The sequence below is a fragment of the Kogia breviceps genome, chromosome 11, assembly GCF_026419965.1.
Source record: "Kogia breviceps isolate mKogBre1 chromosome 11, mKogBre1 haplotype 1, whole genome shotgun sequence".
In the NCBI taxonomy this organism is placed as follows: domain Eukaryota; kingdom Metazoa; phylum Chordata; class Mammalia; order Artiodactyla; family Physeteridae; genus Kogia; species Kogia breviceps.
In genome coordinates, this window is record NC_081320.1 from 82480593 (window position 1) to 82506745 (window position 26153).

Here is a 26153-nt window from a genome sequence, read left to right on the forward strand (position 1 = left end):
TGATGCGGTGCATGGGATTCTCACTGCAGTGGCTTCTCGTTGCGGAGCATGGGCTCTAGGCACGCAGGCTTCAGTAGTTGTGGCTCGCGGGCTCAGTAGTTGTGGCTTGCAGGCTCTAGAGCATAGGCTCAGTAGTTGTGGCGCACGGGCTTAGTTGCTTCGCGGCATGTGGGATCTTCCCGGAACAGGGCTCGAACCCGTGTTCCCTGCATTGGCAGGCGGATTCTTAACCACTGTGCCACCAGGGAAGCCCTGACCATCACTCTTATGGGTGAAGAAACGGAAGCTCAGAAAAGCCTAAAACAAATAGTTGCAGAATGCCCTGGGCTCCGATTTTAAGGGTTCTTTCTCTGTACCATGCTTGTGACAAAGAACTTGAGAAGCCAGTTTGTCAAAGGTGACAGGACCACATGCAGTGATCTCAGACAGCAATGAGTGTCTGAAAGAGGATGAGTTGAGAGGAACAGATAGGTCCTCTATTTAAAGGCTCTGATGGACCATGAGGCAGGATTTGCCCAAGAGGGCAGAAAGTGAGGGAGAGTGCAAGAAAGTTGGCAACTGGAGGGAAAAAAACAGAGCAGGTCGAGGACCCCCAGCAATATTTCTCTCTCCTACCCATCTCTATCTTCTGTTCAACCACTCAGGCAGCTGAACTCTCCATCAAGTTTCTATCTCCCCAACGCAGTCTGGAAGTAGTTCGGGCTGTGGGACCTCAGCTGATTGGAATTGGAAAGCACAGTGCAGTAAGTAGCGTGCTGGGACTGAATAGAAATAGATTGCACAGAGATGGGTGGAAAGGTGACACCTGCACTCAGGAAGCTGTATGAGGTGGGTCTCCTGGCAGGCATGGCATGCATTTCTGTTTCCCGAGAGTTCCCAGAGGGGAGACTGGGGAGGGAGGGGAAAGATGATCTCCAGTCTCTGACTTTCCACTGTGCAGGCTGCAGAGCTCTATCTGAACCTGGACCTAGTCAAGGAAGCGATCGATGCTTTCATTGAGGGTGAGGAATGGAACAAGGCCAAGCGTGTGGCTAAGGAGTTAGATCCCCGGTAAGCTCATGACCCTTTCTCACTAGGAATTCTTTTACTTCCTTTTGTAAAGATTGGGAGAAAGTTCTCATGGGAAGGGTGTGCATCCCAGGACCATGAAGTGTGAGATCTCTGCACATCTTCACAGGTATGAAGACTATGTGGACCAGCATTATAAAGAGTTCCTCAAGAACCAGGGCAAAGTGGACTCGGTGAGATTGGCAGAGTCAGCAGGAGGCAAGCTCAAGAGATTCTCTCTCTCTCCTTCTCCTCGTGTAACTCTGTCTTTTCAACTGATCCGTAGCTGGTGGGTGTGGATGTGGTGGCTGCTTTGGACCTATATGTGGAGCAGGGCCAGTGGGACAAGTGCATTGAAACAGCCACCAAGCAGGTACTCCTCTCTTCAATCCACTCCCAGCTCTTCTGTGTATTTTTCTGACTCCCCACCTGTCCCAGAGCTGTCTCTCTTACTTCCTCCAAAGCCCAAACCCCAGAGATCCCTAATCAGCGTCAAGAGAGCTCAGTCTTCACACTCTGACAGTGGGGTCAGAAGTCTAGCTGGGCCTGGTGTGCATATGCCGTTGGCCGCCTAAACAAATCCATGGCCTCAAGTCACCACCCCACCCTCACTGCTTGGTCTTACTGACCCCAACCTCCCCTTGCTTTTTCCTGCACCCCTGGGACAGAACTACAAGATTCTGCACAAGTACGTGGCTTTGTATGCGACTCACCTGATCCGAGAGGGTGGCTATGCCCAGGCACTGGCCCTGTATGTGCAACACGGAGCCCCTGCTAACCCACAGGTATCAGCCTGCTCCTTGGGGTGAACGTTTTTCTCAAGGATATTCTTACCTTCTCCTCAAGAACCAGTCACGCCCTCAGGATCTGTCTGCTCAAAGGATTCTTTCATTAGAGAGCATTGTCCCCAGAGACCCCCACCCAGCCTCTTCAGAAATGTACAGCCTCTCTAGAGGATTTACCCTTTGAAGGAACACCCAACAACCTCCCCATGCTCTTAGCTAACACGCAGGGAGCAGTCTTTCAGAGGTGAACCGCACACACCTCTAGGGCCTTACTAACTTCCTCCAGAGAGTGAGCACCGCTCTCCTATCTGAGCATCACAGCTCTCCGGACACTGTCACCCCGTTAACAGTGTGACTGCACATTCACAGTCCCACATTTGCCCATGCCCACAGAGCGCCAGATAGGAAGAAATCGCTTTTTCTTGCCCTTCTTCTTCTTCTTCTTCTCTTAAAATAACTTTCTCCAGCAGCGTCCCATAGCTCCTCCACGCGCACGCACGTTTACGGCCTGTTTTCCTCTTTGGCCCCACTTCCCGACTTTACTTTCTCTTCTAGTTGTGCTCTTCTCACTCAGCTCTCCTTCCCCCTCCACCTCCAGAACTTCAACATCTACAGAAGGATCTTCACTGACATGGTGAGCTCCCCTGGGACCAACAGTGCCGAGGCCTATCACAATTGGGCTGACCTTCGGGACGTCCTCTTCAACCTGGTGAGGAAGTCGGGTGGACAGCAGAGCAGAAAAGGCTACTCCACCTGTCCCTGTCCTCGTCTTTTCTTTCACACACATAAACCTTCACCCTCGGACTCTACCTTCCTCTGTCCAGGTGGCCATCAGTTGACCACTCTGGCCCTGGCACTCCTCTGACCCCTGACCCAGGCTGTGCACTCTCCCTGCTCTAGTGTGAAAACTTGGTGAAGTCCAGTGAGGCAAACTCTCCAGCCCACGAGGAGTTCGAGACCATGCTGCTGATCGCTCATTACTACGCCACTCGCTCTGCGGCCCAGAGCATCAAACAGCTGGTGAGACAGAGTGGGGAGGAGCACTCAGTCTTGCAGACACATCTTCAAATGCATGAAGTTGAATGAATTCAAGTTCTGGACGGTCTCTAGCTTGGCCCACTGCTCTCCTAGTTTCTCTTTACCCTTGCTGAGATGGTTTTCTTTGTATTCCTCTGACCTTCTTAGGGCTCTTTGCCCACACAACTCCAGCCTCATTATGCTCAGACATTCAAATTCCATGATTTCTGCATTGACCTCTCATAATATATACATACCTTTGGCTTATTCATGATAGTATATTGTATATTTATTTCCTGGAGTTGGACAATAGAATTCTAGAGGTGGGAGGAAATTTAGAAATAACCTAGGTCCAGTTCTCTTGTGCAGATGAAAAACAAACTAAGACCCCAAACTGCATGACCCAGAGCGATTTAATACTGATTGTTGGTCTTCTGGTTCCATGGCTGCCTTAGTTATAAGATCATTGGTCTGGCAGCTCAGTCACATAGTGCCAGGATCATAATGCTTTGACTTTAATCCATAGGAAACCGTGGCTGCCAGGCTTTCTGTTTCACTCTTACGTCACACCCAGCTACTACCTGCAGACAAGGCCTTCTATGAAGCAGGCATTGCTGCCAAGGTGAGCAATGGGGCCAAGCAAGGGCGGGGCCCAGGAGAGAAGGAAATCAAAAGTTGGAAAGTAGGAAATCCCAGCTGCTCAGGTAGAGCAGAGCTGAGCGTGGGGCTGACGTTAAGGAGGAGATCATTTTCCTGTTATCTTCCTGGGTTCTCCCCCCTGCGTCCTGGAGAAACACAGCCACACTCAGCTGCTCACTCCCACTTGCACCTTTTCTCTGGTGCAGGCAGTTGGCTGGGAGAACATGGCCTTCATCTTCCTCAACCGCTTTTTGGATCTGACCGATGTAAGTAGGGCAGCTGTGCCCAGAGGTTGGGAGGTTTTGCCTCTCACAAGCCGTGCCTATCTCATGGCTGCCCACTCTGCCGCAGGCAATCGAAGAAGGGACTCTGGATGCCCTTGACCACTCTGACTTTCAGGATACAGACATTCCCTTTGAGGTGCCACTCCCAGCCAAGCAGCATGTCCCGGTAAGGGCACAGGATTGGAGAACAGGGGGCCTCACGAGTGTGAGTACACTGGAAAGGGAGGACACTTTAGGATGGTCCTCCCAACACTTTGTAATGGCATCAGCCAGCAACGTCTCTAGAAGGGCTTCAGCCCTCATTGTTCGTTCAATGAAAGTAGAAGCAGAGGAAAAAGCTAAGGCTGTGACTGTGACCGCCAATCCAAGGAGGGCCGTTTGTGGGTGAAAGGTGGCGCACGGGATGACGGGTCAGCAAACCCTCTACCCACCACCTTCCACTTGCCCTGCCCTGCGTGAAGCTGCTCTGTCCTTCCCAGGAGGCTCAGAGAGAAGAAGTTCGAGACTGGGTGCTCACAATCTCAATGGACCAGCGGTTGGAGCAGGTTCTGCCTCAGGATGAGCGCGGTGCCTACGAGGCTTCCCTGGTGGCGGCCAGCACTGGAGTTCGGGCACTGCCCTGCCTCATTACAGGTACAGAACCCTACAGCACCCCATATTCTGTGGTGGGTGGAAAGGAGGGAAAAACAGCAGGATCAAGAAACTCTTTTACTGTGATTTAGTGAAGGATGCAGACGACAAGAACATGCTACTTTCTACCCCTAAACTGATCTTCATTCTTTCCCTCAATCCATCGCAAACTCCAGTTCATCTTTTTTTCTCCCCCGACCCCTCCAGGATACCCCATTCTGAGGAACAAAATTGAATTTAAGCGGCCAGGGAAGGCAGCTAACAAGGACAACTGGAATAAGTTCCTTATGGCCATCAAGGTTAGAGAGGAAGGCTTGAGAGATGGGGGTAGGGAGAACAGCACTGAAGAACCCACTAGTAACCGTGCCGGGTGGGGGAGGTGCTGGCCTGAACCCTACTCCCCACACTGAGATGGAGCAAGTTTTCTTTGTCTCAGGAATGTTTTTCCCAGTGCTGCTGAGTTCCTCTCGTGTTCTCTGTTTCCTCACAGACCTCCCACAGCCCTGTGTGCCAAGATGTGCTGAAGTTCATCAGTCAGTGGTGTGGGGGACTGCCCAGCACCAGCTTCTCCTTTCAGTAACTGGTAGAGTTAGTAGGTTCCATCCCTCATTAAAGTCTTGTAAGTAACGGAGACCACTGTATTCTTTGATCAAGTTCACCCCCAACACCAGCCCAGCGCCCCTTTCCCCCAAAAGGAATCATAATCAAGTAGAAGTTCTTTTATTACAACTGTTATTATATAAACATATCCTAGGGGTCAGTGGAAGATCCTTGTGGACTGAGCCTCCGGATCAGCACCTGCTTGATAGAGGGAAGAGCTTGCGTCAGAGGGCAAGCAGCATAGCAAACGACCCAAGCCAGTTCTAAGAGTGGTCCCTGCCACCACCCTTTCCCAGGCCACAATCCTCCTGGCCCATTACCTGTCCCTAAACACAACTTTTCTGTGATATTAGGACTTCTCGAGTTTGATCCAGTAGCTGCTCATTTTCCTGCCTCTTAAACTTAGGAAGTTCAAGCTCTGTCAGTTCCTCCAGCTACAGAAGAGGGTGGGGTTAGTACTCCAGCCCTGTAGATAATTCAGCATCTTTTCAACACGATCTGTGTTGAATGAACCCTTCCTGTGCATCTTTCCTTACCTGCTCCTGTAGCCCTTCGTTCCTACAGGGCCCAACCCCACGTAGGGTGAGCGCAGCCACACAGCAGTAACCAGATAGAGCAGCCTCAGCTGCAGACATGAGCAAAGAAGGGATCCAGAGAGCCAAGGCTGTATCCTAAAAGGTGAAGGAAGGGTGGGAGGCTAGAGGAAGCAGGGCAGGAGTGGCAAGTAGGGGCGATTAAAGGGCAGGACCAAGGCTTTGTGGACCACAAAAAGGCTGGGAAGAGAAAGGACTCACATAGATTCTTGTGGGGTCAAAGGGGCAGTCAGTGTGTCCAGGCCCCTGGTCCAGTGGTAACAAAGGATCCAGCAGTCCTGGATGGCAGTCAGCAATAAGACGGCGGCCGCCGTTGGCCACAGTGAATGACACAGCAAGGAGGAGGCCCAGGGAGCAGGCAGCAGACAAGAGAAGGTTCACCAGAGCTAGTGCCAGCAGGGCCCAGTGCTGGCAGGGACAGAAGGTCAGGGTGAGCAGCCTGGGGGTGGCTGCCTCTCCCAGTGACACCTCGGTTACTCCATCTGAGGCTCCTCCTCCCACTAGAGATCAAGCTGAGTCAGCACCCATTTCCCTGACTCCGGGCCTCCTCATTAAAGCTCCAGAAATCCCCTCACCAGTAGTGGTTGAAGAAGGTTCTTGGATGCCAAAAGGGCCACAAGTCCCACGGAAACGCTCTGGAAGAAACAAAACCTGAGGCCCGCGCCGCTCTCCAGCGCCAACCGCCCGCCCCACGGCCCAGCCCCGCTCACCAGCAGCCCGGAGCCCACGGAGATGACATTGGCGGTGGTGTACTCCGAGGTGACGGCGCCGCGGGGATTGGCCACGTGCCGCAGGACAGTGCCGTGCAGCACGGCCCCCAGCAGCAGGTTCACGTGGCCCACCAGGATCAGCGCCAGGCCCACACGCATGAGCCGCCGGGGCCCCCGGGCCGCGTCTGCAAAGCACGGTGGGGAGGGGCAGGCCTGAGCGGGAGAGGAAACGGCCGGCCGAGGCGGCGGAGGCCCCTCACTGCCGCCCCCAGTCGGCCACGGGGCGTAGGGCGGGTCCAGGGTGGGCGCTCAGGGGAGAACGCGACCGGAGGGGCCAGAAATTACCGAAAACGCAGAGGCGGCAGCGGCACTTCATCGGTCCCTCAGCGCGGGCCGCGGGGCAGCTCTACCTGCCCTGGCACAGCTCTACCTGCCCTGGCCCCGCCCTCGCTCCCCTGCGCACCTGCAGCCCAACCTCCGCGCCCCCTGGCGGGAGAGGCAGGCGCGGGCGCCCCCCAACCCCCTCCCCCCCCACACACCCACATACCCACACGACGCGCGTAGCAAAAAGTAGACTTTTATTACAGCAGCAACTGAGGCGAATCGAATGGCCCCCCGGGGCCACCCCTGCAGCACCACCCTTCTCTCCCGCCCCGACCGCCCCAGCGGGATTGTAGAATTCAGCTCCCAGCGCCCGTGGGCTTCCTTTCCACACAGGCTGGGCGGGAGCCAGCAGATCAGCTACTAGCCCCCGACTAGAAGGCGGCTGCTGAGAAGGCCCAGGCCCACGTCTGTGCAAAACAAGTAAACAAAGTGCAGAGGGATGGAAGAGAAGGGGAGGGGTGGGTAGGGTGATGCTCAGAACCAGGGAGCCCCAAAGCCCTCCTGAATAATAAAGGAGAGAGGAGCTTCACAGGGTAATACTGTCTGGGGGGAAGGGGCAGGAAGGCTGTAGCACAAGTCGTGACAGCCACAGCTCAGATTAGGGGCTGGGCCCGAGTGAGCTCTAAGAGGAGACGGTGACAGCGGCTGAGTTGAGAGCGCTGTTCCTCGCAAAATTGAACTTGCTCAGGGTCTCCTCCAGCAGAGAAGTCAGTCGGCTCTGGTCCGCCTAGAGGGGAGGAGCTCAGTGAGACCCAACAGAGGAGAGCGGGGGCAGCGGGGGTGGCTGGAGGCAGAAACCTCACCTCGCTAATGAAGCCCAGCTGCACCAGCTCGGCCGCCAACTCGGGGATGTTCTCATCTGACAGAGAAACGGGAGAGGGTGAGTACAGTGCAGCAGTGAGGGGCACAGAGCCCTTGGAACAGCCCCAGTCAGGTGAGCCTGGCTGGGAAAGAATGACACAAGCAAAACTGTCAAATCCACCCTCCAATTTTAGGGGCGAAGATATTCATTCTATGTGAGTCAATGTGTTACTGCCCTGTCACCTTCCCCACCCCTGAATGTGTCCCTCACAGATAAGGCTCATAGACTCTCCATCCGCTGAGGGAAAGGAGAGACTCACTTGGCATCAGGTCACAGCTCAGGTGCCGGTTCAGTTTGTCCTCCAGCTTCAGCAGAAGCGTCAGCTGGAGAGTAGGACAGTCAGAAAATGAGGCTCCCCTTCCCCACCCTCTGGCCACCCAGCCCTATGCAGCCCTGGCCCTGAGCCTTACATGGTGTTTGACGCCCTCCTCCACCGACTCGATGTTGCACTGCATCAGCACCACCTAGGGAGGAGGGGACAGAATGGGTCACTAGAGTAGGGACCAGTGAGCAAAAAACCCCCAAGAGCTGGAAGCCTTTCCAGCCCACGGGACATGAACGCCACCACGGAGCAGAAACACATTCTTCTCTCCAAAGGACAAAGCCTTATCTGAGATGTCCTCTCTCCCTTCCACCACGACCACAGAGACAGCCACACCCACACAACCCCACCTTGCGGGTCTCCACCTCAGCCGGTTCAGGTGTTGGAGTCTTGACAGATGGCGGCACCACAGGTGATGTCACCTCCTCCTGCTGTGGCTGCTGGGGCCGAGGCAGCCCAAAGGCCGTCAGGGGGTAGATCCCGTTCCTAAGTGGAGATCAGACAGGTCGGATGGGCTCCGTGGATGCCTTAGGACACCCATCCCTGCCTCCTCAAGGAAGCTTTTTTTCTCATTCTTCTCTCACCTGACATCTTCAAGGAATTTATCCAGTTCCAGCGCTGGTGACTGAGAGTACCTGGAGAAGAAACGAGAAGGAAGATGGAAGGAAGGAAATGAGCAAAACAGCAGATTCGACCACTCCCAGAGAATGGACAGTTTACAGAAACCTCAGGGTGGGAGTGACCAATCTGTCCCTTTCAGAACCTCTCAGTTAGTTACTCACAACGTCTGAACTGGTTCTCTTCCTGGTCCTGCAGGGATTTCAGCCAGTACAGCACTGGTATCCATGTTTTTGGTGATCTCCTCCAGAGCATTCTCTGGGATCATGTCTGGAGGGCATGATGGAATGGGAAGTTATAGAAGGATAGTTCAGATTAATATCACAGAAGGCACAAGGGGTCCTGGGGGAGGGTGGGGGAGGAACGGAAAGAATCCCTTTGGAAGTAGAAGAGGAAAGGAAACATGCCAGTGAGAGTTACAAGGCTCCAGACTGGAAAAAAAATTCCTAGGAGGGTCAAAAGGACTCACGCTGGTGTCCCACAATGCAGTGGGCAGCAAGGAGTTTGAGCGAGGGCACTTCAAACAGTGCTGGGTGGAACAGAAGTTCTCTGGCTGTTGGTCTGCGAGCGGGTTCAGACTGCAGGCACTTTTGAATGAACTCCTAGAAAAGGGAACAAGGGAGTGGAGCAGGCATCTGCCAAGCTCTCCACTGTGTTCGTCTCTCTCTCTCACATTATATCTAGCACAAGGCTGTGTGCATACTAGGTGCTCAGCACTGGCTGAGGGAACAAATTGCTAATGTATTTGAAAGGACTTTGAAAACTGTTAAGGTATTATATGAAAGGTATCATTTATTGTCTTTCTGCTTTTAATTATTTTTCTGCTCCCCAACCGCAAGCTTTTTTTCTTTACTGTTCAAACTTATGATTTCTTTTTCCTTATTTTTCTATCTCTCTGCTTTATTAGCCCACTCACTGCCTACCTTCTCCAACCCTCACCAAATTTACCTCTCTTTCCAAATTCACCCACTGTGGTCAATAATAGTTACCATCTTTTTATTTCCCAAGCCTACCACCACAATTTCCTTTGTCCACTACATCATTTATTAAATTCACTGGATTGCCCCATGCTCCCTCTAACCCCACAGGTCCCAGGACAGTTAACCTGCTCTCCTCCTTTCAATCTGGAAGGCCAACAAGGCCATATACCTAATATCTTACTTGAACAGCCCACCCTGACACTGAATAGAAACTTATTCCACACTAGCCTCAAGAATTCCCACTAATCTTCCTTCTTTTCTCTCCTCCCCCCACTTTTTTTTTGAATTTTTGAATTTTATTTTATTTATTTTTTTATACAGCAGGTTCTTATTAGTTATCCATTTTATACATATTATCCTCCTCCCTTTCATAAGCATCTAATGAGTTACAAACTAACCTTGTTTGGACCTTCCTGTCCAGACCCTACTTACTATAGTTTACTTCCTGATTCATAACCCCTATATCCTTTTTTTTTAATTTTTTTTTCCATTTTTTGTTTTGTGTTTTATTTGGTTGTGCCAGGTCTTAGTTGCAGCATGCGAACTCTTAGTTGCGGCATGCACGTGGGATCTAGTTCCCTGACCAGGGATCGAACCCAGGCCCCCTGCATTGGGAGCACAGAATCTTAACCACTGCACCACCAGCGAAGTCCCCCCCTATATCCTTTAAATCTTAGCTCATTTATTTCAGGGCACTTTCCCTAACTAAAACTATATAAATATAAAACCCCAAATGACTGGTTTGAGTAATTCAAACTGATTGATTTGTTCAAAAATAACAAGATGGTTGGGACTTCCCTGGTGGTCCAGTGGCTAAGGCTCTGCGCTCCCAATGCAGGGAGCCCGGTTTGATCCCTGGTCAGGGAACTGGATCCCATAGGCCACAACTAAGAGTTCACGTGCCGCAACTAAAGATCCTGCATGATGCAACAAAGATCCCACAGGCGGCAACGAAGATTCCCATGTGCTGAAACTAAGACCCAGCACAGCCAAATAAATAAATAAATAAATAAATGGGTGTGTGCCAATAATGGTCATGCCTATATGAAAGAAAAATACATACCAAGATGGTTGTCTGAGAGTGTATACCAATTACCCGAGGTAACCATCAAATTAGTTTGCCTTCACATAGACAAACCTAAGTTACCACACAAACTTTAGTCCCAACATTACCCATCTTAAATCCCTAACCTGTGAGAGAGAGAGAAAGACAGAGAGAGAGAATGTGTGTGTGTGTGTGTGTGTGTGTGTGTGTGTGTACCAAAAACACCTAGGGAAATGTTCACTACTTTGAGTGCCCTTTCTGCTTTATGTTTTCTTACTCTTAGAAGAGTAGGTAAAAGGAAGAAAAATCTGAAGACATTTCAAAGTCTGTTAAGGAGGAGTGAGCCTGAAGATTCTTACCCTCTGTAATGGGTCTTCTAGAAGCTGAATGGCACTGCTGATGGCTTCCTGTGGCACATATGAGGACTCTCCATTGCCCTGAATCTCTAGCACTGCCATCTGCAGCGAGGGGTAATAAAAAGGAAAAATAGAGACCTAAGAACCTCAATGCTCCCACAATCACTCCCTCAAGACCAGTACCTTACTTGTCAACCCTCCATTTCCCTTCTATCTTCTAATTTGACCCCTTTCCACTACCCACCCTTCTGGTCTCCTCACCTCCAGTGCACACATGCCAAAGGAGTAGATGTCTACTGCCGTTGTCACATTAGTGACTTCTAGGGAAAACAGAGAAGCTTTGGTGAATCAGAGGATCTGGGCAGGGCATGGCAGAGGTGTCTTAAAACGTTCTGCATGCCAGTAGAGAAGGACGAAAGTTTCAGTTATGTTACCTCTGACCCTCAGGTTGTAAAGTGGAAAACCTGGGGTATGGGTACAGGGCAAAGAAACTGGGATGCCTCACCTCCATATTCTGGTGCAAAGAAGTGGAGATTCTTCTGCTCTTCCCGACAAGTCTTCACATGATTGTTGATAGTGTCAGGAGCCACTGGGAGTAGGGGAGATACCCACAATCTGACCACCATCAACAAAGCACAGCCTCACTCCAGACAGAGGCCCCCCAAAGACAAATTCTCTCCTGAAGTCTCTAACCCTCAACAGGTGCAAACCTATCCCTTTCCCATCATGAACTCCAGACTAAACATGAACACCACCTATCTCCCCTTTCTCAGGCCTACCGCTTCTCATCTAACATCCCTAACTCAGTAGCGGCAAAGGCTCCGCACTACACTAACAGGTACACAGGGGCTTTGGGCTGGCAAGGAACAACACAGTCTAAGGAAAAACTCACTTGTGACCTGCTTAACCTTCCCCAAAGCCCAGGTACACCTGACCCCAGATCACATGAAAACGTTTGGTCTAGTTGTTTCATCCACCCTGCAAACAGTGTAAAAACACAGGCAGCCCTTCCTAATCTGGAACAATTAAGAGACCTCAGAAACTTGGATGAAGATGGACAAGAAGGATTAACATACAACCAAGTAGACAGCCTCCTTCTTACCCACCTTTACTGACTGAAACTCAAAAACAGCTCAAAACTGAACCAATACCCTTACATCAGTTTCACTTGTAATCCACCAAAATGTTTAGACCCCTGCTCTACTCTCCTATTCCTCAACATTGCCCGTCACAGAGCTGAACGAGGAACCAGGGCCAGGCCCAATATGGACTCACTCGGATCATAAACAATGACTACAAGTCACAGAGAGTCTGGGAGCACAGTCTGACTTAGGGAACCAGCCTGATGATGAGGACGATTAAGAATCCAGGACGTAAGTGGCCAGCCAGGCGGAATCCACAGGAAACAAGCAGGTTATGGAAAGGCAAGCAGGTGGAGGGCTGGTAGCGCAGAAGCCAAGCAGGCATAATTAGGCAGGGGAACGGTGTTTGCTCCCACGACTGCATGCACTGGGCAGCCGCAAAGGGGAGCAAAGGAAGCACAAACAGAGCCCCAAGTAGGGCAGAGGGAGCTCTCACCATTAGCAAAAATCCTATGAAAGACTGTTGGGAACAGAGCAGCCCGTAAGCAGGAGGGAGGAAAACAAGAGAAAAGTTGTGAGCGATGGAGCAGCCAAGCCCCAGACAAATGGACACACAACACACAGACACGGCACACAGAAATGTTAAACACTGCACACGTATACACAGCAAATGAAAGCACTCACAGCAGGCACAGCCTGGAACCTCCTTTGGTTGGGTCTGGCCCCAGGGGCTCAAATCATACCTTACACCCAACCCTTGCCCTTTCCCAACCTCCTGTCAAGATCTCTGTATTAACCCCAGTTTCCCTCCAAAAAGGTACAAGATTAGACCCTACGCCTTCTCCACTAATTGACTGGTCTCTCTCTATAAATTACCCCCGGTAAGGTCCTTTTTCTTATCACCAGCCCACACCTCAGAACTTTGCTCTGTCTTCCCCCATTCCTTTCATCTTACCCCATGGTTCCCAAATTCCCGAGGCTCCCCTGCCCAGAACCTCTCCCTCCCCTCACCAGAGCCAATCTTGATGAGTCCGTTGTGCTGGATGAAGATGGTGTCACAGGTCAGGTTCCCATGGATGATGGGGGGGTCACAGGAGTGCAGGTAGCTGTGGGGGCACTGGGCTGTTAGAGGGGCCACTGGGAAATCAGGGCAGGGGGATCCCAAGGGCTAAGAGGAACAAGGGCCTGGTCTCCTGCTGGTCACCACAAAGATAATTCCCACACTCTGAATCTCCATTATGCCTGATGAGTTAAATAGCTGGATAAGCGCTAGGAGAAAGAGGTGGGAGACAGCATCGTGGTCAAGGCACTAGGATGAACCCTTTAAAAGACCGATAGGGGCCTAATCTTGAAGTATATGACTCAAAGAAAGTGGGGAGAGGCAGAAAAGAACGGCAGAGTAGTGCCCTGAAATCTGTTTGGAGGAACTAAATCAGGAATAAATATGGGAAAGACACTAACCAGATCCTACTTACCTTAGGGCAGAGAGGATTTGTGTGCACCAACGCTTCCAAGCCTGGAACAGAGTTTGATCCAAGGGTCAGCAGTAATCCCCTCTCTTAACCCTCCAACCAGTTCCCTCCATCCCATCCTGATCAGCTTCATAATTAACATAATCATTTTTAAACCTCCAAATCAGCCTAAAGCTTTTTCTGCTCTCCCTCCATACCTTTTCATTCATAGTCTTGTGGTTCTTTTTGGTCTTCTTGAGAAATTGCTTAAGACTCCCAGATGACATGTATTCTGTGATAAAAATGACCTGGAGAGGCAAAGCACACAAATAAAGCCTTATAGTAGAAATGATCCCTTATCTAGGTAACACATATACAACATATACATAAAATTTCGTTCTTAGCATCACTTCCTTAGATTTAATAGGGCAATGAAAACTACTGAGCAATATGAGCTACGGGAAGGAAGAAACAAAAATTCACTCATTTCTGTCCCGACTATAACCAGACAAAAGGCACAGGTGGTGGTCATAGCCCTACTCTCATCTCAACAGCAGCTGATTCCAGCTCTGTTTCAAAACTATCTTTTTCTGAATATAGAGTGAATAATAAGTGTAGCTAGTCTTTTTGCAGTAAGCTCAGGAAAAAGTTCTTACCCTGGCCTTGTTCTCCTTAATGTCAGCCCAATACTTGTGAAACTTGACAATGTTGAGATGTTCCAACTGAATCAGATTATCAAACACAGCACGGACCTTTTCCTGGAAGCAAGGGAGACATTGGGATAACAGGGTTCAGAAAGCATTATCATCCTTAAAAGCCATTCCCTATCCCCCCTAGAAATGATCTAATCCCAATGTACTCTTCTCATAGCAGCTTCCCAACCCCAATTCCTCTTTACACCAGCATTCTAACATCCCACAGGCTGCATTCTTTCACCATTACTTACCTCCTGCAGCTTGTAGTTCTTTCGCTCAGAGAACTGTACCTCATTCCACACAACCTCTACACCCTCCTCTGTATCCATGGCCAGGTATGCACTATCAATACCTGGTACATTCCGCTGATTCACCTGAGAAGAAATTCAAATGAAAGGGAATTAAAGTTACCATACGAACTCTCTATTTTAATACTCCATACAATCATCTTCTCCCAGGCTCTGACCTGTTCAAGTTTGGTCTGCCCCGTTGAGACTCTGCCCCTCCACTATTTACCTCTTAGATTCACTCTCAAGAGTAACACTACCACTAGCTCACCTCTTCTCGCCTCTTCTGCCAGCGCCCACAGGGTGACTCTTCCAAGATCTCAGACTCATCTTCACTTTCTTCTTCTTCCTCTGGGGAAGCTGCTGAGGTCGTGGAGGTCACAGGAGGTGACACTGACGTCAGGCCAGGAGCTGAGGATGAGGATTCTACCTTTGGGTCTGAGCCACTGCTGAGTACTGTCTGGGACTCCCCCTCCGACATGCTGGAACAAACACTCAGGCCTGCATTGGTTGGAGCAAGGGTGACGGGAGAAGGCAGAGAGGGTTGGGATAGATTCTATACAGATTCCATCCTAATAATGTAATCTGGTGTTAAAAAGAAAACAAAACATATACCTCCCTTGTTTCCTTTAAATCCAAAATCAGAATTAGTCCTGTATGAACCCTAAACATTAACTACTCTCCTAGTCTAGAGAAGGGGAGCTATCTTGGTTGAAGATGACTCACCCAGGTCAGTGAGCAACTGAAGTATATTTTAAGCTTAAAGAATATGCTGTTATGCTTAATTCTGTTAATAAACATATATTATCACTTAAAAAAAAATGACTCACCCTGGAGTGGCAAGCACAAGATTTACGGTAGTACAACCCGTGTTTAATAAGGTCCAAATGAACAGCAAAATCAGGGGCCTCATTCTTTCTCAGCAAACACTTACCCGATAGCCTTCTCTGTGAATCCTCACCTACCTCTTACACTGTGTTCAAGAACCAAGGTACATGGGCACTATTCGGAACAGATGGCTCCGGACCCCCAAATGTTCCACTGAACCAGCTCTAGATCTAGAGCTGTAGCACTCTCAACCAATTTATTCAGCTGAAACCCTCAGCTGATTTATTCTACTTGAACTAACCTTGGCATTCATTGTCCATCTCTCCTATGCACAGAACAAGCCTGCCAGTCCATGATGAAGCTACCCTTGGGCCAGGTGACTGGCAGTGGCTAGTGACTTCATCCCTGATGACCTCACCCTCCCTGTGATGTGAGTGTGGCAAATGGGTGGGTATTGGTTAGCAACATTTTTTTTCATTCACTCATTCAACAAATGTTCATTAAGCACTTACTGCGGGCCAAGCACTGAGCTAGGTGCTTGAGATACAACAGTGAACAAAATAAATAAGATGCCCACACTCATAAAGCCGCTAATTTAAGGCAGAGCTAAGACTTTAAGCTTCCATTTTTCATTTCACTCACATGGCTCAAAGCCTCCATCCTCTGACATAGGTATTCCTTTCAAGTACAAATAACTCAAGACACAGCCATTATAGGAAAAAGCACTATACAGTATATAACATTTTATACTAACTAGTGTATAGTAATATACACTGACATGGCTACTTAAAGAAAAAGAATCGTCAAAAGCTAAGTGTCACTAACTTCAGAATCACAGGACAATCCCTGAATGTTATCCCATATCTCTAAGAACGAAGGCCGTGAAGGAGCTGGAACCTGATGTGTGCTGGGCTCAAGGGAGTGCTCACCAGGATGAAAATGATATCCTGTAAAGTACATTTGCTCCTGTAAGTCAGTTCAAAATACAGACGCTTCTGATCAACACCAACCTTCTGAAAAGCCCTCATTTCTTTTTAGAACTCTCAGATGCCCCCTTCTGCCCATCTCTGCCCCCAACTTACACTGTGTTTAACCCAAGCCAGGAGATTTTATTAGATGACATTCCAGTAAATATCAGAGGGCAAACAAAGCACTACAGAGAAAATCTGGCAAGATGTTATTTCGCCTATGTTTTTTTCTCGGTCCTTGCCTAGCATAGATTTCAATCAACCAGTCTTAGTAATCTACCTGAAAAGTAGCTTTAAAAAAACGGTAAGAAAGTTCATATGGGTTACTTTATTTATAGAATGCATCCTGAATCTAACAGCTAAGTAAAGTTTCCAGCCACATTATAAGAAATACCAGTGGAATTCTAATACAGGAAGCCTGTAGCCAATGGGCTCTAAAGAAATTTCTGGGCCCAGGGCACAATTAATCCACAGCAAGGCACCGCAAGAGATGCCAAACCTTCACCAGTCATAGATGCTCTTCGAATGTGCTTGTCTTCTCCCTCCCCAATCTCTCCCCCGTACGCAATTTGAAAGCAATGCCCAAGATCTCCCAGCACTCCCACCGCTGATGGCAAAACTGGAGTTTTTCTCTCAGGGTCGGTCGTTCAGAGGTTTAAATGACATCACATATGGAAAAGGCCATTGACGCCCCTCAAGGGAATCTCCTCACCACCCCGAGATGCCTAGTGTTCACTTCCGTGCAGTGTAGGTAAATCGTTGCAAAGTTTTTTCCTGCAAAGTTTTTCATTTTTTGGACTGCAGCATCTCAGCATTTCAACTCCTCAGCAACAGCTCACAGGCCTCTCGCCCGCCCTCACCCTCAGCGGACCAAAGAAGGCCTGAGACCTGCAGAACAAGAAAGCTCCGGGGGGAATTTCACACTCCAACAGGTCGCCTAGCCTGCTGTCGGCGAGGGACCCGTCGGGCCCCGGGGCCAGCCCGCAGCGAGCCGCAGCCACCTCACCAAAGGCCAGCCCCGCGGCGCAGTCAGGGGCGCAGGCCACGCCCCCGCGCAGTCGGCGCGCCGACCCCGCGAGCAGGCGCGGCCCCGACGCTGCGCTTCCGCAGGCCGCCGGGCCCGCGACCGCCGCCCCCGCCCCCGCCGCCGGCCCCGCCTCTCGTCAGCCCGAGTTCGACACGAACGCCGGGGCCTCGCGCCCCGCGCCCGCAAAATTCCGGGCGCTGTCGCCGCCGCTCGGGGACGGTCGGGGAGGGCCGGGCAGGGACTGTGGGGCCGAGGTGTACTCTCGGCTCCGGCGGGCCGGGCCTTGGCTGCCGAGTGAGCAGGGCCGCCTCCAGACACCCGCCTGCCGGGGTCCCACCGTCCTGGCCGCGGAGGCCTATCCTCTCGTCCTTTAGCCGAAACCTTCCCTCCCTCTCAGTCCCCTCGGGGCTCACCTCCCGACTCCACTCCCCGCAGTCTGCGCTTCAGCTCCAGCTCGGGTTCCGGGGCCCCGGATCAGAAAGACTCGCTCACAGCTGCGCTCCGCGGCGCAACCGAACTGCGGGCCCCGCCCTCGCGGCGTCCGGACCAACAGATGGGCGGTGCCGCAGTGCCGTTGGGTTTCCATTGGACAGGGCGGCCAGGGTGGGCGGTGCCCCGGGCAGACGGTCGCTCGCAGGGGTAGTCTTCAACCCGGTTTCCTCCCGTAGAGCCTGTCCGGCTGAGACCTCTTGGAGGGTTCGGTGTTTTCGGTCTCAACTGGGGCCTGTCTCTCTGTCCACCCCTCTGTCCGGTCCTGGTGCCCCCGATGATTCTGCTGGGCGAAGGGAAGGCCTTCCCCCTCTTCTTGAAGGCGCCATGACAGTTCTAGTCCGACTCAAAGACAAAAGGAGCGAAAGACGTAGCCTCAATCTGAGAGGAGCGCCCACCCACTTTCAGTATTTGGGGGTGAGACTGCGCAGGACACCAATTCTTCAGAAAACTTTTAAAAAATTACTGGACACATTAACACTGAAAATGAATAGTTAACCCTTCGTAATTGGATAGTACTGATGTTAGCCAAAACTTTGCAAGAGGTTTTCACAGATATCTTTTGATCCGCGTAAGAAATTGAAATTTTCTTTCAGTAATAGTTGCCAAATGGAAAAATACTGAATCAGAGGCATTAAACTATTCACCGAAAGTTGGTAAGAACTATATCTAGAATCCGAAACAGTTAAGATTTATCAAAGAAGACTTCCTTGAAAAGATGTTTGGAAAGAATTTAGGTTGACTGCGAGGAGGTGAAAAGAAAAAATGATAGATTGTGGGTGAGCCCATTGATCTTCGAAAACCAAACCCGGAGCCCAGAAGAAGTTAACTCTGCTGCTAGACACGTATTGTGGAGGGAGGAGGATGAATCAATCATCAGTACTTGGAAATGTCATAATCACCAAATCTCACTGTCCTTAAAGGGAATCTCTAATCCTATTTAACTGATAGAAGGCTATCTGGCAAAAGTTCCCTCATTTTCCATCTCTTCACCTTAAAATTTTTAAAATCAAACTTATCGTTCCTTGATTCTTTCACCTTTGAAAGAGAGGGCTCAAACACTCTTATAGAAATCTGGACCTTGTTTTGGATATTTTAAAAAGGCATTTGCCCACCAAATTTAGCATACAATTTCAGGGAGTTGAGGTTAAGAATCTTTGTTCTAATCTCAAGGAAAGGACGCTCCTCCTCCTGTCCAGATTAATCTCTTCACCAGGTAGACTCCAAAGCAACTGAACACCTGGCGCATGGTAAACATTCATTAAGTATCAGTTGATACTACTATTACAGTTTCCCATTCTCTTCTGTCTGGTTCTTAGTATTATCAACCTTTACCTTTCAACTAGCTCCTTTCAAATCTGCACAGAGGACCCATTGACATCTTCAAGTTCTCGTTTTGTTTATAACCTTTCATTCATGTTTTTTGGGGGTTTTGTTTGTTTAGTTGGTTGGTTGGGGGTTTTTTGTATGTTTTTTGTTTGTTTTTTTGGCTGCACCGCGTTCCCTCCACCACCACCCCCCCGTGCCCCCTGCCCTGGAAGCGTGGAGTATTAACCACTGGATCTCCAGGGAAGTCCTTTTTCATTCATGTTGAAAATGCTCAAGGGGCTTCCCAGCCAGTCTAGTGGTTAAGACTCTGCCCTTCCAATGCAGGGGGCGTGTATTCGAATCCTGGTGGGGGAACTAAGATCCCACATGCTGCAGCGGTGCAGCCAAAAAATAACAAAATAAAATGCTCAAATACTGCCTACATTTTCACCACATCATTTTTTTTTCTGCTTTAAAAATAATACATACTATTGTAACAAATCAAACTATTTCAAAAATAACATAGTATAATGTAACTTTATATAGTAGCTTGTATGTGCTATATTCCACTGTTTTAATTGCCTTATGACATATTAATTCATTTAATCCTCACAACAATCCTACGAATATTGTGAATTAACAATTGCTATAGAAAGTGAAAATCTCTTACCTTAGTTCACCAAAATAACTAAGACTTTGATATATATTTCTCCATATTTATTTTTTCTATGTATATATTAATATATGTATATATAATTTAAAATAAAGGCAAGCGTATACCACATAATCTTTCAATTTACTCCTTTCACTTTTTTCCACGGCAGCACATACAGCACTATAATTTTTTAACTACTGTAGAGTATTCCATTATCCAAATGTGCCAATGTTTAATAACTACCAGGGAACTTTGAGGTTATTTCCAACATTATTTATTATAGATAAAGCTGTAATGAACATTCTGCTACATACACCTTTGCCTACTTGTGAAAATGATTTTACTCATTCTTAAAAGTGGAATTGCTAAGTCAAAGACTAAGAACATTTTTTTTTTTTTGACTAAGAACATTTTGAGTAGATATTGCCAGATTTCTCTTCAAAAAGATATCAAATAACCATATCACCATGAGTATGTTAGGGTTCCTGCTTCCCAACATCCTTACCAACATAGAATATTACCAATCTTTTCACTTTGGGTGATATATTAAGGGAAAAAAAGATATTCTACTGTTTTAATTTACATATATTTAATTAGTAGTGAAGTTAAACATCCTTTTTTAAAAAGACTTTTTTAGAACAGTTTTACATTTACAACAAAATTGAGAGGAAAGTACAGAGACTTCCCACATACCCCTGCCCCCACATTTGCACAGCCTCCCCCATTACCAAATCACTGGAATGGTATAGGTTTTACCAAGGATGAACTTACATTGACCCATCATAATCACACAAGTCCATAGTTTACCTTAAGGTTCTTGGTGTCGTACATTCTATGGGTTTAGACAAATGCATAATGGCATATATCCATCATTATAATATCATACAGAGTGTTTTTACTGCCCTAAAAATCCTCTGTGCTCTGCCTACCCATCCCTGGCAAACACTACTCTTGTTATTGTCTCCATAGTTTTGCCTTTTCCAGAATGTCAGAATCATACAGTATGTAGCCTTTACAGATTTGCTTCTTTCACTTAGTAATATGCCTTTAAGTTTCCTCCATGTCTTTTTATGGCTTGATAGAGCATTTCTTTTTAGTGCTGAATAATATTCCATTGTCTGGATGTACCATAGTTTATCCATTTACCTATTTGTTTTTTTTTTTTTTTTTTTTTGCGGTATGCGGGCCTCTCACTGTTGTGGCCTCTCCCGTTGTGGAGCACAGGCTCGGGACGCGCAGGCCTAGCGGCCATGGCTCACGGGCTTAGTTGCTCCGCGGCATGTGGGATCTTCCCGGACCGGGGCACGAACCCGTGTCCCCTGCATCGGCAGGCGGATTCTCAACCACTGTGCCACCAGGGAAGCCCCCATTTACCTATTGAAAGACATCTTGGTTGCTTCCAAGTTCTGGCAATTATGAATAAAGCTCCTACATAGATCCATGTGCAGGTTTTTGTGTGGACATAAGTTTTCATCTACCTTGGGTAAATACTAAGGAGTGCAATTTCTGGATCATACATTATGAGTATGTTTAGTTTTTTTTTTTTTTTTTTTTTTTTTTTTTTTTTTTTGTAGTATGCGGGCCTCTCACTGTTGTGGCCTCTCCCGTTGCGGAGCACAGGCTCCGGACGCACAGGCTCCGCGGCCATGGCTCACGGGCTTAGTTGCTCCGCGGCATGTGGGATCTTCCCGGACCAGGGCACGAACCCGTGTCTCCTGCATCCGCAGGCGGATTCTCAACCACTGCGCCACCAGGGAAGCCCAGTATGTTTAGTTTTATAAGAAACCACCGAACAGTCTTCCAAAGTGGATGTACCATTTTGCACTTCCACCAGCAATGGATGAGTGTTCCTATTGCTCCACATTCTCACCAGCATTTGTCTTTTTTTTCTGTTTTTGGCCATTCTACTAGGTGTATAGTGGTATCCCATTGTTTTAATTTTCATTACCTTGGGACATATGATGTGGAGTATCTTTTCGTATGCTTATTTGCCATCTGTATATCTTCTTTGCTAAGGTGTCTGTTAAGGTCTTTGGCCCATTTTTTAGTTGGGTTGTTTTCTTATTGTTGAGTTTCAAGGGTTTTTTAATGTATTTTGGGTAACAGTCCTTTATCATATGTGTGTTTACCAAGTATTTTCTCCCAGTTTGTGCTGTCTTCTTATTCTCTTGACATTGTCTTTCACAGAGCAGAAGTTTTTAATTTTACTGAAGTTCAGCTTATCAATTATTTCTTTGATGGATCATGTCTGTGGTGTTCCATCTAAAGAGGCATCACCATACCCAAGGTCATCTAGATTTTCTCCTATGTTACCTTCTAGTTTTATAGTTCCACATTTCATATTTAGGTCTATGATCCACTGTGAGTTAATTTTTGTGAAGTGTATACAGCCTGTGACTAGATTCTTTTTTTTTTTGTATGTGGATGTCCAGTTGCTCCAATACCATTGTTTTCATATGTTTACTGCCCAATTGCATTTCCTCTTCAGTTTCTTGCCTGTACATGTTCTTTGCATATTTTGAACTAGGTTGATCATCTTTTTCTTATTGGCTTGTAAGAGCTCTTTGTATATTCGGAAAATCCCTTTGTCTTCCCAATCTCCTACACTGTGAATCCCATCCTATCTCTATTTCTATTGAAACTTTACACTCAGTTTATTATAAACCTCTATTCCAAAAGCCCTTTCTCATTTCCCATTCTCCATGACCTCTTTAGCATTTGGGACCACTGAACAGCACGTTCTTAAAATTCCTCCCTTATACAAATTTATTTCATTTTTCTCTCAATTCCTAATTTTTTCTCCTTTATGTTGTTCTTCCCTCCTTTTTTTTTTTTTTTTTTTTTTTTTTTTTTGCTGCACCACGCTGCTTGTGAGATATTAGTTCCCTGACCAGTAATTAAACCCGAGGCCCCGGCAGTGAGAGCGCCGAGTCCTAACCACTGGACAGCCAGGAAATTTCCCCCTCCTAACTATTAATGTGCCTGTCAATGTGTCCAAAGTTATATTCTTTGTTTTCCCTACACCATCCTTTAGAAAATATGTCCATTGATGAGCTTCCAATACATCACCAGGATGACAGTTATATTTATCTCTAGCACTTCTTGCCCAAGCTCCAAGATAATATTGGGCGCTCCACTCTCACTTCAAACTTAATTTGCCTGAAGATTTTCATTTCAGGTTGGTAATCCACCTTGAGAACTAATTTATTGGGAATAGAAGCCAGGTGGCTGGGTGACAGAGTGGAAGGGAAACTATTTGTATGCCCATTTATGCCTTTTGTACTTTGTGCCACATGTACGTATTTTTTATTCAAAAAAGAAACAATATTTAACAAAGAAACAATTTATTAAATAATTGTAGAATAAAGAAAGGCAATGCTTTTAGAATACCCATATATATATGACTAATTTCTAAGCTTCCCAAGTGACCTGCTGACCTCATCTCCCAAGTGGACTGTAGCTTGGACTGTGACATGCTGGTTGCCCAACTCTATACATTTACTAAGAATCACTGAATTAACAGTGAGTGAATCTTATGATGTGAAAATCATACCTCAATAAAACTGTCCAGAATCTTTCAAATCTTGGTTTCCATAAATCAGGGCAATTAGAAAATCAATTGGGTTTTTGCTCAAAGCTCTTCTTCCTCAGTGTGTGACTCACTAGTCACACCTCCAATCTGATCATTCTTCTAGGGATGTGATGTGGATTCTTTCTTCCAAAAGAGCCTCTTTTCAGAATGAATACATAATCAAAGGAACAAAAATGTTGCTTTGTCTCAAGCTTGGCACTTACATTTCTATAGGACCTCAAACTAAGAGAAACCTAGATTTCGTGATAATTGTGAATCATCTGAGAGGTGCTTTTAAAACATACACCTTCCCAGGATCCTACCTGAATCAACTGAATCTGAATCTGGGGGCCGAGGAGGACTTGAGTATCTGTATGCCTAAGATTCTGCCCAGGTGATGCTGATGCAGGTAGCCTGGCTCATCATTAGGCTGAAGGGTGGTAACCATCATCATAGCTCATGCTTATTCCTGTCCAGACATTGCCTCATAACTTAGGCCTCTGAGCTTCTTTGTTTAAGTTATGAAATGGGAACATGATTTGCCCTACACCTCTATGTCATGTCATAAGAAATTGAGTCAACTTCTAAAATAAACATGATAGATAAATAGTGGCACTGGGAAATTAAGAAAAAAAGCAGCTCATCTAAATTAAGAATTAGATTTATTAATTTTTAGATTATTAGATTTCCACAACTGTATTCAATTATGTTCAAATCAAACTTATTTATTATTTATTTTGCTCTGTGTTTTACTGGCATAGAGTTAATACCATTTTATTTCACAGGGATGTTGTGAGTTTAAAATTATTATCAGGTAATTCCACAGCTTTTTCTGGGCTAAAACCCCTTACTGTAAACCTTTTGTTTCTCTTCATTTACTTAATTTACCTTTGTTGTAGGTAATAGAGAGAACTTTCCTAAATCTAAAATTATTTCCTGAAAAAACATAGATTCAGACTTTAAGGAAAGGCCTTTGGAGATCCCTTGTAGCATTAGTAGTCTAACATTTCATTATTTCACAGCTCACAGCCAGGCTGGAATCAGAGAACAAAATTCAATTTAACTAAACAAATATTTATTGGCTTGTAAGAGTACCTGCTAGGTACCATGCTAAGCAGACAAATCAATAAGACAAAGTTCCTGTCCTTAAAGAGCTCATATTTATTTAGGAAGATATCTGTGTAAACAAAAGAGTGACAATACTTAACAAGTACAACAGAAGTATGTATAAAGTTCCATAGGCTGAATAGAGAAGGACCTGATTGACTTCATAGAAGAAAGATACAGAGGAAGCTGTCATAGGCTGAATAATGGTCCCAAAGATACCCATGTCCTAATCCCTGGAATTTGTGAATATCACCTCCTATGGCAAAAGGTACTTTACAGATGCGATTAAACATTTTGAGATGGAGAAATTATCCTGGATTATTAGGATAGGCCCTAAATGTAATTACAAGTGCACATAAAAGAGGGAGGCAGAAGGAAATTTGACTACAGAAGAGAAAGAAATGTAACCACTGAAGCAAGAGATTGTCTTTATGCCGAGGAATGCAAGCAGCCTCCAGTAGCTAGAAAAGGAAAGGAAAGGAATTCTTCCCTAGAGCCCCTAGAAGGAACCAGGACTGCTGGCACCTTAACTTTAAACCAGTGAAACCAGTTTCAGACATCTGGCCCCCAGAACTGTAAGAAAATAAATTTGTGGGGTTTTAATCCACCAAGTTTGTGGTAACTTGTTACAGCACCCATAGGAAACTAGTACATAAAGCTTCCCAGAGAACAAGAGTGATGTCTGCCTGACCTGGGTTTTAAAGGATGAATGGGGGCTTGGCACAGTGGTTAAGAATCCACCTGCCAACGCAGGAGACATGGGTTCAAGCCCTGGTCCGGGAAGATCCCACATGCCGCGGAGCAACTAAGCCTGTGCGCCACAACTACTGAGCCTGCGCTCTAGAGCCCGCGAGCCACAACTACTGAGCCCATGTGCTGCAACTACTGAAGCCAGTGCGCCTAGAGCCCGTGCTTCGCAGCAAGAGAAGCCATTGCAATGAGAAGGCCGCGCACCTCAACGAAGAGTAACCCCTGCTCGCCACAACAAGAGAAAGCCTGCACGCAGCAATGAAGACCCAATGAAGCCAAAATAAATAAATTTATAAAAATAAATAAGTAAATAAAGGATGAATAGGAATGTTAAGGGAGGCAAGAGCAATCCAAAGAAGACTGAACCCTCCTTTTCTCTGACTCTCCAGTCTCAAAAGATAGGAAGTTGGACCTAAAACATGATTTTGCACCCCAAGTTTTGTGACATATGCCTCATTTTTTAGCAGTAAGAGTCGAAGATTTCCAAAATAGGTGTTATTTTTCTTCCCTTCACTTCACCTCCGGCTTTTTAGTTTGAATTTATTTTATTTTTAAAATTTTATTTGTTTGTTTATTTATTTACTTGGCTGCATCAGGTCTTAGTTGGCACACGGGATCTTTGTTGTGGCAAGTGGGCTCTGAAGCTGTGGAGTGCGGGCTTAGTTGCCCCACAGCATATGGGATCTTAGTTCTCCAACCAGGGATCGAACCTGCGCCCCCTACATTCGAAGGCAGATTCTTAACCACTGGACCAACAGGGAACTCCCTGAATTGAAATCTTTGTTTTCACAAAGTTTTTTACATCTGGGAGAGAAGAGACTCTCTAGGAAAAACATTCTTAAGAGAGCAAGTGACAAAAACTAGAGAGTCTGATAAGGACACTTGTTTATTACTGGAGAAAGCTTGGGAAGAAAGTGACAAAACACTCTCCAAAAACAAGTAAAGGAACTCCTTGCCTGTTTTGTTTGGGACTAAGAGAAACAAGACAGTGAAAATAAGATGTTAGCAAGAGCTCTAAACTGGGTATAACTGAAGAGAGAATAAATTACTCAGAATGCAGCAC

General features: G+C 47.1%; 3 protein-coding genes across 7 annotated transcripts in view; 1 reads left to right on the forward strand and 2 right to left on the reverse strand.

The window, feature by feature from the left end:
• The window catches only part of IFT172 (intraflagellar transport 172), a 39875-nt gene extending 34842 nt beyond the window's left edge, over positions 1-5033 (forward strand). The window contains exons 36-48 of one of the 2 annotated variants that reach the window (XM_059079494.2): positions 645-743; positions 941-1050; positions 1178-1241; positions 1334-1420; positions 1716-1832; positions 2431-2541; positions 2733-2852; positions 3376-3471; positions 3695-3754; positions 3840-3938; positions 4252-4405; positions 4610-4701; positions 4893-5033. In XM_059079494.2, the coding sequence (XP_058935477.1) occupies positions 645-743; positions 941-1050; positions 1178-1241; positions 1334-1420; positions 1716-1832; positions 2431-2541; positions 2733-2852; positions 3376-3471; positions 3695-3754; positions 3840-3938; positions 4252-4405; positions 4610-4701; positions 4893-4982 (1299 nt within the window). In that variant the 3' untranslated portion in view covers positions 4983-5033. The remainder of the gene's footprint in view (positions 1-644; positions 744-940; positions 1051-1177; positions 1242-1333; positions 1421-1715; positions 1833-2430; positions 2542-2732; positions 2853-3375; positions 3472-3694; positions 3755-3839; positions 3939-4251; positions 4406-4609; positions 4702-4892) is intronic. The other variant, XM_067007895.1, reaches the window with a different exon arrangement.
• A 73-nt stretch (positions 5034-5106) lies between these two features.
• On the reverse strand, positions 5107-6607 carry KRTCAP3 (keratinocyte associated protein 3). 2 transcript variants are annotated; one of them, XM_059079515.2, is made up of 6 exons: positions 6306-6607; positions 6171-6230; positions 5797-6003; positions 5539-5673; positions 5323-5436; positions 5107-5200 (listed from the first exon to the last, which is right to left on the reverse strand). In XM_059079515.2, the coding sequence occupies exons 1-5, from the start codon at positions 6462-6464 to the stop codon at positions 5329-5331; spliced, it is 669 nt and encodes a 222-aa protein (XP_058935498.2). In that variant the 5' UTR covers positions 6465-6607; the 3' UTR covers positions 5107-5200; positions 5323-5328. The 2 variants fall into 2 exon arrangements, with proteins under 2 accessions (XP_058935498.2, XP_066863999.1); XM_067007898.1 differs by having other exon boundaries at positions 5107-5203; positions 6306-6562.
• A 259-nt stretch (positions 6608-6866) lies between these two features.
• NRBP1 (nuclear receptor binding protein 1) lies at positions 6867-18052 on the reverse strand. 3 transcript variants are annotated; one of them, XM_067007897.1, is made up of 19 exons: positions 17624-17752; positions 14659-14888; positions 14352-14474; positions 14062-14163; positions 13624-13713; positions 13430-13470; positions 12966-13060; positions 12451-12474; positions 11378-11461; positions 11134-11192; positions 10876-10974; positions 8961-9093; positions 8656-8761; positions 8458-8508; positions 8224-8359; positions 7962-8015; positions 7811-7874; positions 7493-7548; positions 6867-7416 (listed from the first exon to the last, which is right to left on the reverse strand). In XM_067007897.1, exons 2-19 carry the CDS (start codon positions 14866-14868, stop codon positions 7312-7314), a joined length of 1632 nt encoding a protein of 543 aa, XP_066863998.1. In that variant the 5' UTR covers positions 14869-14888; positions 17624-17752; the 3' UTR covers positions 6867-7311. The 3 variants fall into 3 exon arrangements, with proteins under 3 accessions (XP_066863998.1, XP_058935483.1, XP_066863997.1); XM_059079500.2 differs by lacking the exon at positions 12451-12474 and having other exon boundaries at positions 17624-18052; XM_067007896.1 differs by lacking the exons at positions 12451-12474; positions 17624-17752 and adding an exon at positions 15517-15579.
• Positions 18053-26153: the final 8101 nt, after the last annotated feature.

Coding starts and splice junctions, on each gene's coding strand:
- KRTCAP3 (XM_059079515.2), bottom strand. CDS start 6,464: ATGCGTGTGGGCCTGGCGCTGATCCTGGTGGGCCACGTGAACCTGCTG. Junction 5,674..5,796: donor TTGACCCCACAAGAATCTAT/GTGAGTCCTTTC, acceptor TTCACCTTTTAG/GATACAGCCTTGGCTCTCTG. Junction 5,437..5,538: donor ACGAAGGGCTACAGGAGCAG/GTAAGGAAAGAT, acceptor CCTCTTCTGTAG/CTGGAGGAACTGACAGAGCT.
- NRBP1 (XM_067007896.1), bottom strand. Junction 14,475..14,658: donor GGCAGAAGAGGCGAGAAGAG/GTGAGCTAGTGG, acceptor ATTTCTTCTCAG/GTGAATCAGCGGAATGTACC. Junction 8,509..8,655: donor AGAGAACCAGTTCAGACGTT/GTGAGTAACTAA, acceptor TTTCTTCTCCAG/GTACTCTCAGTCACCAGCGC.